The sequence below is a fragment of the Megascapheus bottae genome, chromosome 7 (genome assembly GCF_031878675.1).
Source record: "Megascapheus bottae isolate mThoBot1 chromosome 7, mThoBot2.hap1, whole genome shotgun sequence".
NCBI classification, from domain to species: Eukaryota; Metazoa; Chordata; class Mammalia; order Rodentia; family Geomyidae; genus Megascapheus; species Megascapheus bottae.
Window position 1 is genome coordinate 50,156,541 of NC_143515.1, and position 19,029 is coordinate 50,175,569.

Below are 19,029 nucleotides of genomic sequence, written 5' to 3' on the forward strand. Positions count from 1 at the left end.
CTGCTTCCACAGGCGTGAGCCCTGTAAAATATAAATTACATAGAATCATTTGGGAGTTTAGTCAATACTTAAGCACTACTTCTTTATAATAATGGTTAATAATGTGCTACTACTTTATGGAGCCTCGAGTATGTAAATATGTATAAAATTGGTCTGCTGTTAATATGTTGTTTTATTCATGCATCTGATGGAAATGTTTAGGGAGATACTTTGTCCTTCCATGGCTAATTCAGCTGTAAGTGAGAAAGGTTGGGCTAAGTGGCTGACGTAAGCTCTAGGCTTCTGTCATGGGGCCAAAATGATCTAATTTCATTACTAATGATCTACTCACTATGTGGCTCTCTTTCTTCTAACCAAATATTGCTCATATTTGATGGCAAAATGAATTCGTCCTTGCATTTTACAGAACATAACACAGCAACACATAAAGACACAAAGTGAGAAACAACAATCCGCAAGTACTCATCATATTCTTGATGTGTACATCTGGAACTCAATGCAATGTAAGAGGCTAAGAGTCACCTTTCTCTGAATTGTCACAGTACTTAGTAACTGATATAGTTTATCATGTATCACATGTTTGTCTATGCACACATTGTGTTGATTGGAGAACAAATCTTCATCCCATACTTTTGAGTATTTCCCACAGTCCTTTGTCCCTTATTATTTGTATTAGCAGAGTGACTGAATAACTAAATGAATGGATTCCTAATTAGAGGTTCCTCCTAGGAGAAAGTTCTAGAAACTGCTGTTCTGGAAGGCAGCCCCAATCCAACTGCCAATGGCTTCGGAAACAATGCTCAGATACTGTTTCCCGTATTGCATTATTCATAAGGATGCAGTTTTAGCAAAATTTTCCCTTTGTGTGGATGATATGAAAACACCAGTCTAACACAAAGTGTTTACAGACTAGCTTTCTCAATGTTATTTAACAAATGAACTTCAGACAGACAGGGCTAGTGATTTGGACAGAAAAAGGATTGAACTGCAACCTAGGTTATGTCTAGGATATGTGTAGTCTGCTTCAATTTTCCACTTGCTAGAACAAATCTAAATAGTACAGGTTAAATTGCATTTGGATACTATAAAATAGAGGAATCTGTATTATTGACCCCATGTTTTTTGTTTTTTGTTTTTTTTTGCCAGTCCTGGGCTTGAGCTCAGGGCCTAAGCACTATCCTTGGACTTTCTCAAGGCTAGAGCTCTACCACTTGAGCCTCAGCACCACTTCCAGCTTTTTCTATATATGTGGTACCAAGGAATCGAACCCGGGTCTTCGTGCTTGCTAGGCAAGCACTTTAACCACTAGGCCAAGTTCCTGGCCCTGACCCCATGTTTTTATTCACAGTTATTTTCACATTGTAAGTCTCTTAATAGTGATGTAACATACTTTACAGGTGGCTTCTAATCCTGTCTTCCAACCTGAACATTTAATTTCTAAAGACTGCTTTCTCTCTTTTTTTGGACCAGTCTTGGGGCTTGAGCTCAGGACCTGCGAACTGTCCTTGAGCTTTCTCAAGGCTAGCGCTCTACCACTTGAACCACAGAACCGCTTCCAACTTTTTCTGTATATGTGGTTCTGAGAAATCAAACCCAGGGCTTCAGGCATGCTAGGCAATCACTCTACCACTAGTCCACACTCTAGGCTCCTAAAGGCTGCTGTCTTTTGAACTAGAAGGAGACATTTTTTTCTAAATCTAGCATATCTAGAATGCATTACCTCCAATGTTCAGAGATCTGAATCTCAGCGTGTCCAAAAATTGTGCCACGTAAGCCAACAAATACGTCAGTGAAAATATATAAAAATATAGATCTATAAAATATAGAGATACAAAAAATATATCACTATCTTTAAAGGCCTATAAAATATAAATGTTCTAAGAGAAGGCGGCCTATAATGGAGTTAGGGAAAGAAAGCATTTTTACCCAAATATATAACCATTGGCTTGGAGTTCAGCATCACGTTGATATAGGAGTTTCATTTTTCGTTGTTTAACATACTTTTATTGAATGTCTAGTGCCACATGCTTCAGATTGAGCTTCCAAAAAAGAAAATGGACAGGTGTGTACTCCTTGAGTTGCTGATTATCTAGGAAGAAGTAATAACTCATACTCAAACTACAAGAAACCCAGAATTATTTGATAAGTATTAGGTTGATGTGTAGGAACATAATTTAAAAGTAATGACTGTCTCCGAATTTTGGAAAGCTGTGGGAAAGAATAGCATTTGAGGTTGGCATAACCATGTGTAGGAGTGTACCAGAATTCTTTCTTAAATGGGAAAAGGGTATCCCCAGATAGAAAAGACAACATGTTCACACCAATGAAGATATAATAGAACAGAGCCTACTTGGAGACAATGCGAAAATTAGAGCAAGTCTTTTTGAAAAGTACTTTGGCGGATTGCTTCAAGATCTATAAAAGCAACATACATCTTTAGCCCAGTAATCCCACTCATGGGAGTTGATAGTATGAAAAATAATGAAAAAGGAGACAAGTGTCATTTATAATAGCTAAGATACAAAACTGAAATGTTTACCATCTAACATTTGCACAGCAGGTAAATTGCAATAGGTCATTTTGACTGATCTCTATTTCTATTAGAACAATGATGAATATTCTAAATCAAAATGAGAAATATAGATTTGCAGGTGTGGCTGAAGTGGTAAGCCTTGAATTCAGTCTCCAGTACCACACATACATAAAAAGAGAACAATTGGTTAAACTATTATACAAACTCATAAAGTAGAACCAAACCATATTAAAACTAAAATTAATTCATGTAAAGATAAAGTGGAGAGGAATCTAAAATCAAAACTCTCAAATTGTTTCAAAGGTGGTAGACTTATTAAGTAAAATTACCCTTTTTAAAAATTATCCATTATTTTGTCCTATTACTTACTAACAGTACTTCCTGAGTCTACAGTAAATAAATATATATGTGTGAGCTGTAGAGCTAGGCCCTCTAGCTGAAAACATAGAGGATTTTATTTACAAACTATTTTTGAGAAATAACATTTTAGAGCTCTATGCTTTTTTGAGACAGTCATCAAATATTTCAAATTTGTCTCAATTTCTCAATGTTCCTGTGCTGGTATTATAGGTATATTCCATCTTTCAAGTTCCATCTTAAATACAGCCTATTCTAGGAAATTTTTGCATAACCCATCCATCACATCATCCCTACATATTTCTTAATTTCGTATAAATTTACCCAAATGGAAGGCATTGTCTTATAGAAAAAGGCAATCCTACTCCCTATATCCTGAAAAAAAAACCTGAAAGACTTAAATTTAAACTTCAAGTTATGAGGTTGGATCAGAGTGAACTATGAGTCAGTTTGCTGTCAAAGTAAGAGAAACATGTGCTATTCCAAATCGCTCTGAACATATAAAACATGAATTGGGGATTAGCTGTGTGAATCCTGAAGAGGATTTTCTGAAAGCACATGTTTAGCAGAATTAACCTTTGTCACTCTTTGCTCTGACCTAGACACAGCTAAGAGAAAAACATGACAGGAAATCTGTGTATGTGTATTGTTCATTCTCTTCTGTAAAACATTTTTTTTGCCCATGAAATAGGATTTCTTTTTGGGAAGATTTATGGATAAATGGTCAATCAACTGAAGCGTGTTTGACCTGGCATCAAGGAAATATTCTTGTAAAGGAAAGCTTACCTTTTTCTAAAGGTGTAAGAGGCCAGTCTAAGAAAATTCATAAAATTTCATTGTGAAAACATTCTTTCCATTTTGATTTGATTAAACATTCTGTTGCCATAGCTTTTTCTGAAGGAGAATTCTGAATTTGAAATTCATGTTAGGGTACAACGATAGAATGCTTATTGACAGTGCAGACTTTTGGGATCTAAGTCACACAAGGAGAGATTCAATCTCCAGAAAAACGGAGAGTCAAGATTCTTATTGGCTTTTAATATACATTGAGAAAAATCATTCTCTAGAAAGAGTTTAGATTTAAGAAGTGTATTTGATACATAATTAGTAGGCTGACACTTGCTAGTTTATGAATAAAGATGCTTTTATCTATCTAAGTCTCAATGTATTTATTTTTAAACTATTACAGTTTTCAAGGTTCAATGCTAGTCAGTAGATCATAAGAGAACATGATATGTTTGTTTATGCTTGTCTTTCAAAATATATGAGACCCTACAAAAGTAATCAATAATTTATTTTTATTTTTATTTTTTGCCAGTCCTGGGGGTTTGCACTCAGGGCCTGAATGCTGTCCTTGGGTTTTCTCAAGGCTAGAGCTCTACCACTTGAGCCACCGCCCCACTTCCAGCTTATAATGTTTGTGGTAGCAATGAATTGAACCTGGGTCTTTGTGAATGCTAGGCAAGCAATCTACCACTAGACCAAATTCCAGGCCCATCAATGATTTTTTTTTTTAAGTAGAAATAAGATTAGGGACCAAAAAGCCCCAGGAGACAATGCAGAATTTTACTGTGTTTGCAGGTACAAAATAGTAGTTAATAAGCGTTTGGAAACCCTCCATAGCCTAACTAATGCCGCCATTGCAGATGAAGTGGTAGCAAAATTAGTAAAAATGAAATCAGACAATTTTTTCCACCAGTTCTATTTTCCTTAGCTCTTAAAAAATATGAATAATGTTCCAGAACATCTCCCTATAAGATTTTTCTCTCTCAGATGGAACTTACCATGATCCTACTTTTCCATTCATCCTAACTCCCGCAAACAGAGGAGAATTTGCCTTCAGAAGATATTCAGCAGCAACTCAAACTGTCCTGAACAGAAGATATTATTCAAAACTTCTCTTTTATTTTATAACTTCTTGAAACATATCTTTCCCAGATAATGAACACTTTCAATGCCATTCTTTTTCTGACTCCCTTCTCTAAATGTTACTAATTCTTATTATTTGCGAAGGAAGAGGAAGTATTGGGTTAGATCTCAGGGCTTGAGGCTTACTGGGCAGGCATGATAACCGTTTGACCACACATGCAGGCCTCTTTTTTGCTTTAATTATTTTTCAGTTATAGTTTGATGGTTTCTGTGTGTGTGTGTGTGTGTGTGTGTGTGTGTGTGTGTGTGTGTGTGTGTGTTCTAGTACTGGGGCTTGAACTCAATGCTTGGGATATGTCTCTTAGCTTTTTCACTCAAAGCTAACATTCTATCACTTGAACTCACAATCCATTTCTGACTTATTGGTCTTTATTTTTGGGGGGTATAATGTATAGAGGGGTTACAGTTATATTCATCAGGTAGTAGGTGCATTACTTCCCACACATTGACACCTCTTCCTTCTCATGTTTTTGTCACCATTTCCATCCCCTACCTCCTCCCAGTCATCTTGTTTATTAGCCTTAAATTGAAGTAAGAATTTCATAGGCCTAGCTATGAACCACAACCCTCAGATCTTAGCCACTTGAGTAGCAATGAGTATAGGAAAGAAATACCCCTGGTGCTTCACTTTGTGTTGTTAATTTTGATGAGAGCTGTATCTTTAAAAAATATTATTTGAGTAGTTCTACCACGGAGTTGCCATTTTATAAAGCAGCTTATGAATACAATGCATCTTTTACAGTGGCCATTTCAACATATTCTCCCCCTTTCCTACCCACCCCTTCCCTCACTTTTTTTTTTTTAAATTTTGTAGAATATACATTGAATTCTTATGGGAGGATCAAACTGTTTGACCTGTTACATTTGAAGAATGTCACTCTACCACTTTCTTTTCCTCCTCCTCCTCTTCCTCCTCCTCCTCTTTCTTCTCCTCCTCAACTCGTCTTCCTCCTTCTTTTCTTTGCACTGGTACTGGATCTTGAACTGAGGGCTGATCTTTTTTTTGCTTGAGGGTAGTGCTCTACCACTTGAGCCACAGCTCCACTTGTAGTGTTTTCCTTGTTCTGTCTTTTTGTTTTGCTTCACTTTGGGCATGGTGGGGGAAGTGTAAGAGTTGGAAAGGGTGAGCAAGTTTGCTTAATTGGAGACAAGGATCATGGATTTTCTCTTCTGGACTGGCTTCAAGCTGCAATCCTTAGATCACAACCTTCTGAGTAGCTAGGTTTATAAGCCTGAGTCACTGGCACCAATCCTCTCTTCTTTTTCTTCTTCTTGTTTTTACAGTTAATTTTATTCTCAAGGTGATATACAGTTACACATGTAAGGTAGTGAGTACATTTCCTTTCCAACATTTTTACCGTTCCCTCAATTTTTCCCACTTTCCCTCCCCTCACACGCCTAAGTTGTAAAGTTCATTTCCAACATATTGTCTTGAGAGTATTGCTGTTGCCTTGGTTTATCCTTTGTCTTTCATCTCTCCATTTTGTTGTTCATTTTCCTTTCTTTAATTCAAATAATACAAAGCACCAACTATCAAAATCAGATACAGTGACAACTGGAGATAAACCATAGGGGGAAAAATGACAGAAGAAAGAAATAACCGAATGGTACATTAAAAACAATAACCACACAGCATCATCTTAAATGGTCAAATGTAAATAGCTATTGAGCTATTGTGATCCTCTGATAGAATTCCCTTAGACATATACTAATTATTACAAATGAGGGAAACCATGGAGTGTATGTTTCTTTGGATCTGCTTACTTCACTTAAGTTTTTTCCTAAGCTTTTCCTTTTCCTTACAAATGGGATGATGTCCTTCATCTTTCTACCTTTTGCTTCTACTTTATTTACAGTGTCTTCTTGCCTCTTCATGTTCATTTGTGGTTTTTTTTCATAACTTTGTAACTTCAAAATGAGCTTGTGCTTGGCCGGTAGTCCAGTCCCTTTTACATCTTTATTGATTTTCTTATCATTTGATAATATGGTATGTATTTTAAAGCCTTTTTTGTAAATAAAGTAGAAGCTCAGTGCTTAGAGCAGAGCTTTCTCAGCTCAGTATTATTGCTATTTTGGACCAGACATGTATTATAAGGTGATTAGTAGAATTTTTGGCCACTTCTTACTAGATGTCAGTACAGCCCACATAGTAACAACCACAAATGGCTCCAGACACTGTCTAATGTCCTATGATGTGTGTGCAGAGAGGGAGAATTGCCACTCTAAATATCTGATTTATAGTCATTCATTACAGAAATAAAATTACTCACTAGAAATTATTAGACTGTGAGTTAATTGAGCTACTTCAAGTTCTCTTTTTAGTTTTTACCTCTTAAAATTGCAGAAATTCAAACAATAATTGCTTATTAGAATCCATAACAAGATGTTTTGTTTTGGATGTTATAGGGAACAGAAAATAATTGGATATATGTGCTTTTCTTTATCTCTAAAACATTATTGGCTAAAGACAAAAGGAAGAAGGGGAAAGAGACTCATAGTTTCTTGTTTCTGAAACTGCCATAAAGCCATATCCTAAGAGTTCAGTATGTCTTTATTCCTTGCTAATTGCATCCAGAAAACTAGGAGAGTTAATTTCCCTAAGTCTGGGCAAACAGACAAATCATTTACTTCTCAGGCTTTCATATTCCTACTTTTAAAAATCAGAAAAAAAGAAAGAGGTGCATCATCAGTTTAAGTTATAAAGATCTTTATACACGTAAGGTTGTACGATTGTTTGCAGTGAGATGAGCAAACTGGAGTTGGAATGGGAGATGGAGTTATTTAGCTGAGACTTTCAGAATCCTTATCTACCACTTCTGTACTTGCTCTTACCAACCATTTTAGTCTGAATAAAGAAAACCAAGCCATTCTTCTCTCCTATCTCTCCTTTACCTCCAATATTTTCCCTAAAACTCTACCAGCAATATTTCTCTTAACCTAAGTAAACTTAAATGCTATTATTAATTTAATGAATTATTTTTAAATACATATACTTGAAAATGCACAAAATAGTATCTGGTAAAACTATATACCTTAAACTTGAAACACATATTTTATGTTCCTATAGAAATTTCCTCTGCAGTGTATTTCAAGTACAAGCTTATGCCATAATTAATATGATCAATTCATTAATAATGACTAGAAGGTTTCTAGTTTGGGGCTGTTCCTGTGCAATAAAAAAGAAGAGTTATTCACTGCTTTAATAGTCCTATTATCATTGCTATCTTTTTTATTTAAAAATATATCCCTATTTTTATTATTATCTTTAAGAAGTTGTATAAAGGAGTTACCACTTAACAAAGCAGTTTATGATGACAATATATTTTGATTACTTATATATTTGATTATGAGAAGTACTATGCATTTTCTTTTAAAAAAATAAAAGTCAATTGTCAAAGACTATTCTATTATTCAATAAATAGGCCAGTAAATAAGCTGAGTACAAGATAATATAAATTTCAAAGAACTTGAAAATATTATATGATTTTATGATAGCTAACCTGAACATAAGAGAGAGAAGTAAGTTTTTAAAGTCTTGAAAAGAATTAATTTTTGAGGAATGTGTTTAAAATAGTAATCAAAAGATAAGCTTTGGGATTTCAGAATTCTAAAGCTCAGTTCTAATTTACTTATGATAGAATTCTGTTAGTATATATTCTCAGCTTCGTTTTTTTTAAGCAGTGTTGGTGACTGACTCTAAAAGATATTTCAAGGAATTAATCCTTGTAAGTGCATGAATATCATTAAAACTGGGCAATGAAAAGCAATGAAAGAAAATCCCCAGGGTACTCAGTCTTATGTAAATGTTATCCCTGCAGCCCTTTCAATGTTTCTTTTCAGCAAATGCATCATGATACTGTCATTTGTAAATGCCAAGGTCTCATTGCTTACAATACCCTGTTAGACTGTACATATAATCACTCAATTACCTTAAAAAGCTATTCCAGGTAACTATAATACATTATCTATTAAAACATACATTTGGAGATGTATGCACATATTGTACTCCAGATGGGTAATGCTTGCTTACCAAAGAATTATTGAAAATTCCAGATGTAAGACACAAAATATATATTTCCACACTGCATAAGACAATGTTTCCCTTCTATTCTTTGGGATTTGGGAAGCAACATGCATCTTATTGTTTGTTTTTATTTCTAATAATTGATCAAAAGGCACATTTATTGGGATCTGAATCATTTTTAAAGAGAAACAGTTTTTACTGGCATGAAAGGCATAATGCATGTCTTAATGTTGCATAATTGCCTGTGTAGAACCATCTCATAAAAATACTCATTATATGAACGTGGCAATCCAAAAAATATGTGGAAATAAAATTATAATTACAATTATAAAGCTTTGAGGACATTCCAGTAGGAAGGTTGCATGCTGATTGCACAGTGTAAGGCTTCCAGTTTAATAGCAAGCAAACACATGATAATCATCTGAAGAGAAGCAAATGAGTTTAAGAACTAGGGTATCTTTAAAAAAAAAAATAGTTTCCTTTCTCTTTGGTGACCATGTGGATTAGAAAGTAATATACAGAAAAAATTCCCTGTGCATGAATAATAATAGTTCTTTATTTGAGTCCAGGAGCTAAAGTGAGATCTGTGCCTCCTATGTGGGGACCCACTCCAGAGGGGGAGGGGCAAATGTAACACAGCCTCTTGCTGGGGTCTGACTGTCTGATCGGGAGTGGGCTGGGCTGTGTACCAACAGCCCAGTCAACTGCAGAAGGAACTGCAGCATCCCTTCCTGCAGTAGCGCGTCAGCCATTGGCTCCTGGGTGGCACGTGACGGATGGAACATTTTCTGTGTCTTTTCTCGCCCATCTGTGTGCAGGGCACTGATAGGCCAGGCTGATGCGCAGGCAATTTATCATCTTGATCTCCCACTGAGTCAGGGAGCTCTCCTGTCACCAGTATTGATTTCAGAGGATGGACTAAATTTCCTAGGATTTCCATTAAGAATTAAGAAAAAAGCTCTAAGCACGCAGGGTAGCCAGACAGACATGGATATGAGATGGCACTGTGAAAACTTGCAGGTAGCTTCTTCTACTCACAGCCGCTGCTCAGCACAGCTTACATCTATCTGCAGCATGCAGGGTTTAAGATATCAGAAGCTTTAAAATAATCAGAGGAATGGAAAAAAATACGAACAAACTTCATTTGGATGAACTAATTTTAAAGATATTTATATGAGAGTTCTTTCTTGTGGGAGATTGCATGTCTGATTTATGCACGCTGTCTTATGAAATGTAAAAGGATTGTTTTAAAATTTTTTAAATGTCCTTAAACCCTGAGCATGGTTGCTTCTAGTTTTGTCTGCCGCTTTTTTTGTGTGTGCGCTTCAGAGGTTTATCAGCATGCTTGTTGTGGGGAAGGGGAGGAAACCCTGAAATGTGTGTATGTGTGTGTGTGTGTATGTATGTCTATATGTGGTGACATATTTAACTTCGGCCATGTAAAAGCATGAATAAAAATGGCTTTGAGTACTTGCCGGACTGCTTCATTTTGTTAATGACCTAGTCAATATGTTGCTTAAATATGATTTGATTCTGACCAGACATGCTTTTGCGGCAGAGTGGGATTTTTTGTTGTTGAGAATTTGTAAATGTCCGAATTAAATGCATGTTTGGGAAAACAAAAAAGAATGTATTACTAATCAATGGCTAAACTTGATTAACTACTGGAGATATGTTGTGCTGTTAAGACTGGAGTAGTAATTATATCCAATAATTCTGCTTTGACAATGGGTGTCAAATCTGTTTATTTCAAAGGCAGTGAGATTTCCATCTTTAGAAATTGTTTCTCACATGAAAGAGAGAATTAATTATATTATCTTTTAGAAATGTTTGAACCCAGGACCCAATTCTGGGAACGGCTGTCTATACATTTGAGAGATTGTTGTGCATGTGTATGGTGTGTAAATTTTGTGGAGGAATCGTGTGCCATCCTCGTAGCTAGTCTTTATTCTTGTGAACAGCAAAAATGCCTTGACATTCAAACATTCCCTAGGCCCCTGGGAAATGGAGCTAGCAGAAGCCAGAGTGGGGACCAGATGGGACTGGCATGCAAGCAGGGAGTGGAACAATAGGTGGGGGTGGAGCAGATGGAAGACAGAAGGGACTGTATATTAGTAAAAGGGCGGGGGCTGGGGGAGCAAGCAGAGTGTGTGCTACATCCTGAAGGTAGCCTGGCTTGTCTTTGCAAGGCAACCTCTGATTGCATATCCCTTTAAGAATCATGACATAGAATGGCATGCCTATGTAGGAAGCTATGTTCAATTAAATAACCCCGGTTTCATAGATGAGAGAAGAAATCCCACCAGGAGAAGCTGCATTGCCAGATTTTATAAATGATGTGTTGGGGTTTGTGTATATGTGTGTTGTTGTTTAAATAGAACCTTTGGCCTTTTTTGCCACTATCAGAAAAAGTCAGAGTAAAGTTAAAATCAACCTGTTCTATTTTTTGAGTTGGTGGCATCTAAATATAAGTAAGGCACTTTACTGAATTTGTTTACCAGGCCTAGTGTATGAAGCATCCAACAGTGTCTAGCATATTTTTCTCTAAGATTTTACTTCTGAAAATATTGAGAAGCTATAATAACTAGCTACCATTACTTCCAGGTCTGAAGTAAATGTTCATTTCTAGAATAATAGTTGATTTTTTTTTGTTTGAGCATTCATAGATTTCATCATGAAGCCCGAAATGTTCATTTAACTTCTGTAATGGAATTAACTTCTTAGTCTTCCATTTAGGCTTCTTCCATGCCTCAATCCCAGTGAACTTGCCACAAGCTTTCCCTCCAAATGTTAGAGATAAAAAGAATAATAACAATAGTAATTTTCTTCTGAATTCTCTAATTTTTCAAATTTTGACTTGAACACAGACAAAGAAACTAATTCTGAATACAAATGAATTTGACCATAACCAATGTGCCCAAATGCACTGGAAATCACAGATTTTAAAATGTTTAAAATGTACATATTTTGGTTCCTGGGTCACTCATAGATGGCTCGTTAATCATTTAGTTGGTGGAACTTGAACAGGCAAAGATTTTCAATCTCCAAAGGAACTTTCTCCATATTGCACATCTCTTTGATTTACTTTTTGAATCTAAGTTTGGCAAGTAGTCGTTTTTACCTTTGGTAACTTGAGGCAAATTATACAAACTATATTTGGACCACTTATTCTAATATCCCTTCAGTTGAAGAACAAATCCAATTCTTTGTCATTCTACAGCAATTTTCCTTTATGAACTTTCCTTACAAATTAATAGAAAGAGTCTTCCTCATCAGTAAATTGGAAAATATCCTCTAATATATCTAGAGTGAAAGTCTGAGGAGAGAATTTGGGGCAGATAGTTATTTCTCTATTTTGGAAGGATGATTGTTGCTCATTAAGCCAAATGATCCAATGTGTAGAATATTTTCATTGAATATACAATCACAATTATTTAATTAACCAGGAGGCATATTCTGTTATGGGCAAAAAAGAGAGAATCTAGAAAAATTCAGCAGCAGTATTTGGTATAGTAACAATAACATTTGAAATCAACTGCCAAGCAATTTTTCTCAGCAAGACATTAACCAGAGAAATGCTTGCACATTTACCAAATAATTAGTGATGCAGCATTACATATTAAAGATGTTTTGGGTAGTTACGATGAAATGTTACTGTCTGTGTGCCTTCCATATGCCCCTCTAATTTATGAAATGTGATCATCCCACAGCATCTGGGTGCATTTATAAGCTACAAGTGCAATCAATTAACTGTATGATGGGTACAGTTGGCAGACATCTAATTGATGGGAAAAGCCCTCTTCGTTTATGCATTTTAGCTTTCAAATGGGAAAATGCATATGACTTTAGGACATTGTCTCATCATCTCTCTCTCTCTCTCTCTCTCTCTCTCTCTCTCTCTCTCTCTCTCTCTCTCTCTCTCTCTCTCGCTCGCTCTCTCTCTCTCTCGCTCTCTCGCTCTCTGTTTGGTAAAGGATTTGTTTGAAATAGGAGGAAGATTTTTCTGTGTCAATATTATGCTATCAAATCCCAGCACTATGAGTTCTTGCAAAATCCAAGAATGAATACTATAATCAAATCTACAATTATACTGGCACTGAATGGTATCTTTACTTACTTGGTTTCTCCTTTTCCACTCATTCTCTGAATCATCTTGTTGTTTTATTCCTCTACAGTTTTATCTGTGGTAGATGGACTCAAACATCTACATAGAGAAAAAAAGATATGATACTTGCTCTCAAAATTATTCATAGGGCATGTATTAAATCAGCAATATATAATGACACCAACTTCTACTTCATATATTATTGAGTAAATTTAGCCTTTGAGTTTCTTTGATTTCTACTAAGGTTACTAATATTAACTTAAAACAGCTAACTTCACTCTCTGCTGTCATATTTACAGTTGCTTGACTGTTTATATTTGAATATCGTAAAGATCTTCCTCTCTTTCAGCCACTCTGGCACAGAGAACATAACTAAGCACAGATTGTGGAAGCAGTAGGTGATGTGCAGTAGGTGGAAAAATTAGAGAAAGTCACAAATAATTATAAGTCAATGGATATATACAGTATCTCCTAGAATATTCAAGGCAGAATGAGTATAAGAAGAATAGAATAGCAATATGAATAAGCAAGAATATGTTGTCTATTTTTATATCATAAATTGTGTGTGATTATCACTACACATTTCCTTTTGCTTCTCAAAGTTTCAGCTCCATTTGGATTCACTTGATTAAACATTAGTAGCTATCTTAGAAATATCTCTCCAAAAAATCAAATGATTTTTATTACAATGATATTCATTCCATATGTTTTCCATTTTCAGAAAAAGCCACCATGATTTTCTTAAAAATGAAAAACTCCAATACACTTCCTACGGTTTCTCCACAACCATAATGTAATGCAAATTTTAAATGAAGACTCCATTTTTAAAGTATCACTTAGTTTAAAAAGGCAAAAGCTATGTGTAGTAGTAGGAATAACCAAATTATTTTAGAAAAGTGAGAGAGAGAGAGAGAGAGAGAGAGAGAGAGAGAGAGAGAGAGAGAGAGAGAGAGAAATCAGTTCCCCAAGCACATCAATTCTTGTCTCTTCTGCTTCTTTTTTTGAACACAATCTTGATTCCACTTTATTTTAAGGTTTTGAAATCAAAATCGGACCATATTTTTACAGTCTAAATTTACTAGTAAACTCATTGCTAAGGTGAGAGTTTAATGGTATGCCTAAGCTTTGCCTTATTGACTTCTTCACAATCTCCCAAACTGAAAACTCTGGTAAAGTGTAGTCAGAGAAGAAAAACTAACTCAAAGTTGGAAATGCACCTCAATGGCACTGTACTTCCTTAGCATGAATGCAGCCTTAGATTTGATCTCCAGCACAACAAAATAAAAGGGTAAAATATGCCTGCCTACCACTCACTCATAAAGTAAGCTTTCTTATCATGAAAAAAATACACAAAACTGTAGATAGCAGATAGAAGTTAAAATAGATATAGAATGAAGCATGTTTATGTAAAAAATAAAGCTAGCTTGATGACTTCAAAAGATTTGTTATTTTGTGTTCCCAGGCCAATAATTTCCTGCATTTTTCTATTTGTTTTAGCTCTGTGTTTGTACTTTCATAGATAGACATTTCCTCAGAAGTAAATTCTAATTACCCAGGTGTAAATAATCTACCCAGATATACTGTATGGATTATTTACTTCCATCGGCTTAGATGTAATTTGTTACCAGTTGCATGCTATAACTCCTTCCATTAGCACACTAGATAACTTTTTGTTTGTTTGTTTTTTTGCTTTTTTTTATTGTAATTAGTAAAAGGGTTACATGATATTTGCCAGATAGAAGGTGCATTAATTCACATACATTGATACCCTTTCACATGTCTTGGTACCCATTTCCCTTCCCCCCCCCACACCCCCCACCACCTTGGTTTTCCCCCCTTCCCTATCAAATTTCAAATATCCAAATACAAATAAATTCAATATATCAGATAACAAAGTGAGATACTATACCAATATGAGATAACCAAGGGACAGCAAAAGAGATGAGAGACAACATAGTACATTAAGGACAACAATCATTCATTATATGGCTTTTGTTTCAATATCCTGGAGGGCCTTTCAATTAGCTCCACATTATATGGCCTTATGTACCAAGATTTTGCTCTATTGCAGATCTCTGCTAGTAGAGCCCAAGGTTTCTACTGATTATGACAAATGTGGGAAACCATTGAGCCTAAGTTCCTTTGAGTCTGGCTTACTTCACTTAATATGATTTTTTCTAAGTCTTTCCATTTCTTAACAAATGGGGCGATGTCATTCTTTCTGACAGCAGCATAGAATTCCATTGTGTACAAATACCACAACTTGTTGATCCACTCATCAACTAGGGACATCTAGGTTGGTTCCATATCTTTGCTATGGTGAATAATGCTGCAATGAACATTGTTGTGCTAGTGGATTTAGTATGTCCTTGTTTCTGGATGGTTGGGTAAATGCCAAGTAGTGGACTTGCTGGGTCATAGGGGAGTTCTATGTTTAGCCTTTTGAGGCACTGCCACACTGCTTTCCATAGTGGTTGAACGAGTTTGCACTCCCACCAACAGTGTAGTAGTGATCCCTCCTGGCCACATCCCCTCCAGCATCTGTTGTTATTCGTTTTCCTGATCCTGGCCATTCTAACTGGAGTGAGGTGGAATCTTAGAGTTGTTTTGATTTGCATTTCATTTATGACCAGAGATGTTGAGCATTTCTTCATGTGTCTATAGGCCATTTTGGTTTCTTCTTCAGAGAAGACTCTCTTTAAGTCTTTGGCCCATTTTTTAATGGGATGGTTGTTACTTTGGAGGTTAGTTTTAGAGTGGTTCAATTTTTTGAGTTGTTGATATATTTTAGATATGAGGCCTTTGTCCGTTGTTTGGTTGGTGAAGATCTTCTCCCACTCTGTAGGCTTTCTGATTAGTTTACTAGCTATGTCCTTTGCCATACAAAAGCTCTGCAGTTTAATGCAGTCCCACTTATCCAGCCTTTCTCTGATTTGTTGTGATTCTTGGTCCTTATTAAGAAAGTTTTGACCTGTGCCAAGGAGGCCTAGTGTATCTCCTATTCCTTCCTGTAAAGTTTTCAGTGTGTCAGCTTTTACCTCCTGGTCTTTGATCCATTTGGAGTTAATTCTAGTGTAAGGTGTCAAAGAAGGATCCAACTTGAGTTTTCTGCAGGTGCTTAACCAGTTCTGCCAGCACAACTTGTTGAAGAGGCTGTCTTTCTTCCATTCTATTTTTTTGGCTCCCTTGTCAAAGATTAGGTGGCCATAGGTCTGTGGTTTAATATCTGGGTCCTCAGTTCTATTCCATTGGTCTTCAGGCCTGTTCCTGTGCCAGTACCAAGATGTTTTGAGAATTATAGCTCTGTAATAGAGTCTAAAGTTTGGAATTGAAATTCCTCCAGCGCTGTTCTTTCTGCTAAGAAGTGTTTTTGCTATACGGGGTCTTTTATTATTCCATATGAAATTTTGGATTGCCTCTTCTATTTCTTTAAAGAATGACATCGGGATATTGATGGGTATTGCATTGAATTTGTAGATAGCTCTTGGCAATCACAATGTTGATTCTTCCAATCCAGGAGCATGGGAGGTTTTTCCATTTCCTTAGTTCTGCTTTAATTTCCTATTTTAGGGTTTTAAAGTTTTCATCAAAAAGTTCCTTTACATTCTTAGTTAAGCTAATTCCTAGGTACTTTATTTTCTTTGAGGCTATTGTGAAAGTAGTTTCTTTCCTGATTCTTGCCTTGTTCCTCTAGATAATTTTTTGAATAGTGGTAGAGGTACTAGGGTTTTTTGTTTGTTTGTTTTGTTTTCAGTTTTGTCAGTTGTGGGTCTTGAACTCGGAGCCTGGGCATTGTCCCTGAGCTCTTCAGCTGAAGGGTAACACTCTACCACTTGAGCCACACACCACTTCCAGTTTTCTGGTGGTTAATTGGAGATAAGGGACTCACAAACTTTTTAGTGCCTAGGCTGGCTTTGAACTGTGACTCAGCCTTCTGAGTAGCTAAGAGTATGAGTGTTAGCCATTAAGCCTGGCTGGTATTAGATTTTTTTTAAACCCAGCATCTTACACTTGTTAGGCAGGCACTTTACCACTGAGCCAATCCTGTAGTCTTTTATGATACTTCATTTTTATGAAATTGTGTCTTACTTCTCAGATGTAATAGATTAGAGCATAATCTACTTATTTTAGGCTTATTTCATAGCCGGGATGATAGGTGCATAACACTGCAGGCAGTTTTTGGTGGAAAAAGATTCCTGTGGGAATATGCCCAAACTGTCCTTAAACAATGATTCTCCTATTATTAGCTTCTCAGATAACTAGGATTACAGATTGAAAGCACCAGTTTCTGGGTGCACACCAAGATATGAGGGATTTCCTATTTATTACACATACATTAAGATTATAATGGATGATAATCAGAGTTCAGTAGAAATAAGTTTCTGTGTAAAGCCTCACTATATATAAAGCTATTCACTGATAGGTTAAAGGATGCATATAGAATCCTAGAAATTTGGCATGGAGCAACTCTTGTCTTAGCCTTTAAATTTACCATATCTTCAAAACAGTGACATTATTTTCAGTAGTGAATTAGACACTTCAATATTAGTATGCTACCTCAGTAGAGTAGAGTAATTGAGTGTGTTTATATTGTAACTAGCAAGTTCTCTGTATGTCTAATTGTACCTTCTTTTCTTTGTTGTTGGAGGAGAGAGGAATGAGTATATGAGTTTCTGAGCAACTAGCAGGTACTTGGCCTTGGGTGAAACCATATTGAATAAGTGATGAAAATTGGATAAAGGGTCTACTTATTTATATTGCTGAAATGATTATCAACAAGGTTGTATCTTTAGAGAATATTCTGTTTAAAACACAATACATAATTCTTGGATACCATATAGACCATTGATGAGAACTGACTAAAATGTACTTTGTGATAAATATCAGATTGAAAACTTCTTGATTTCTTCATTCAACTGTCAAGCTAGAAACTGATGGTTAATGATTTACAAGGCAACTGTGGCAACAGAGCTTCATAAAATTTCTGACTGGTTTCTCCACATAGCCAGTAAGATTTCAATTGCAGTAGATGGTATCATTGTAAATAGAGGTCCACTAATACAATGACAAGACAAAACTGACTTCAAGTAACTGGTCAACATAACATTTCCCTTAAGGATATATCAAGTCTTTGTACCACTTAGGAAGAGATGAAGTCTCGTGATAACATGAACTAGAAAAGTATTTATTTATTCACTGTGCAACCCTAAAAATGAAGAATACTTTCATAATACAGCATTCAAACTGGGATAATGTATGTTTTTGATCATAATTACAAGAAAGGAGTTGTAGGATATGTTTTATGGTTGTGGTTATTATATGTCTCTTCCTTGAAAACTACATCAGAATTTTTAAAAATAAAAATACTTTCATAAATATCATAGTTTTCCCCCCAATTTATATGTAATACACAGAATTTGTTCTTCTCTTCACTGTTTTGTATCATTGATTTTTTTTATTAGGAGTAATTTTAGATTGCAAGAAAATTGCAAACATGTTTCTATTTCATCTATTTTTTCAGAATATTTAACATCTAAAAACCATGTACATATGCTGATGCTAAAGAAATTAACATTTAGTTAATCTATTGTAAAATGTAATGCTTTTCATGTTCTTGTTATGAAACTGGAACTTACAATTGATATCTTGTGCTTTAGCTAATTGACTAACACTCTGCTTGCTGAACCATGTCTCCAACCCTGAAAAGTGATTTTTTTAAACATTTTTTTTTATTGTAGCTGTTGCCGAAAATTGATTCCATGATTACTCTCAGTCTTGGAAGCATGGATCTTTAGCAAGACCTTTCATCTTCTTAAGTCACCTTAGCTGAATTTGAGGGAAACATTGCATCTTAGCTTTGTGTATGTGTGTTAGCCTTGTAAGTGCTCTGTGCTCAAGCTACCCCCTACCATTTTTGCTTTAGATCATTTTTAGATAAGATCTTGAAGTTCTGCCTGTGACTAGTTTTGGATGAAGATCCACCTACTTCAGTTTCCCAAGTAGGTGGGCTTGCCAGCATGAATCACCATAGCCAGTCTGTGTGGGGATTCTTTTATAGAATTTTCTTTTTGGTAGTGTACA

At 35.7% G+C, this 19,029-nt stretch overlaps 1 protein-coding gene across 26 annotated transcripts in view; it reads left to right on the forward strand.

Moving 5' to 3' along the window:
- The window catches only part of Nrxn1 (neurexin 1), a 997,953-nt gene that overhangs the window by 930,312 nt on the left and 48,612 nt on the right, over nt 1–19,029 (forward strand). Inside the window, exon 1 of one of the 26 annotated variants that reach the window (XM_090336943.1) lies at nt 9,671–9,863. The exons of the other annotated variants lie outside the window; for them this stretch is intronic. Coding sequence (XP_090193069.1) covers nt 9,831–9,863 — 33 coding nt within the window. The 5' untranslated portion in view covers nt 9,671–9,830. Of the gene's footprint in view, nt 1–9,670; nt 9,864–19,029 lie in introns of those variants that run through there. 26 annotated transcript variants of the gene reach the window in all.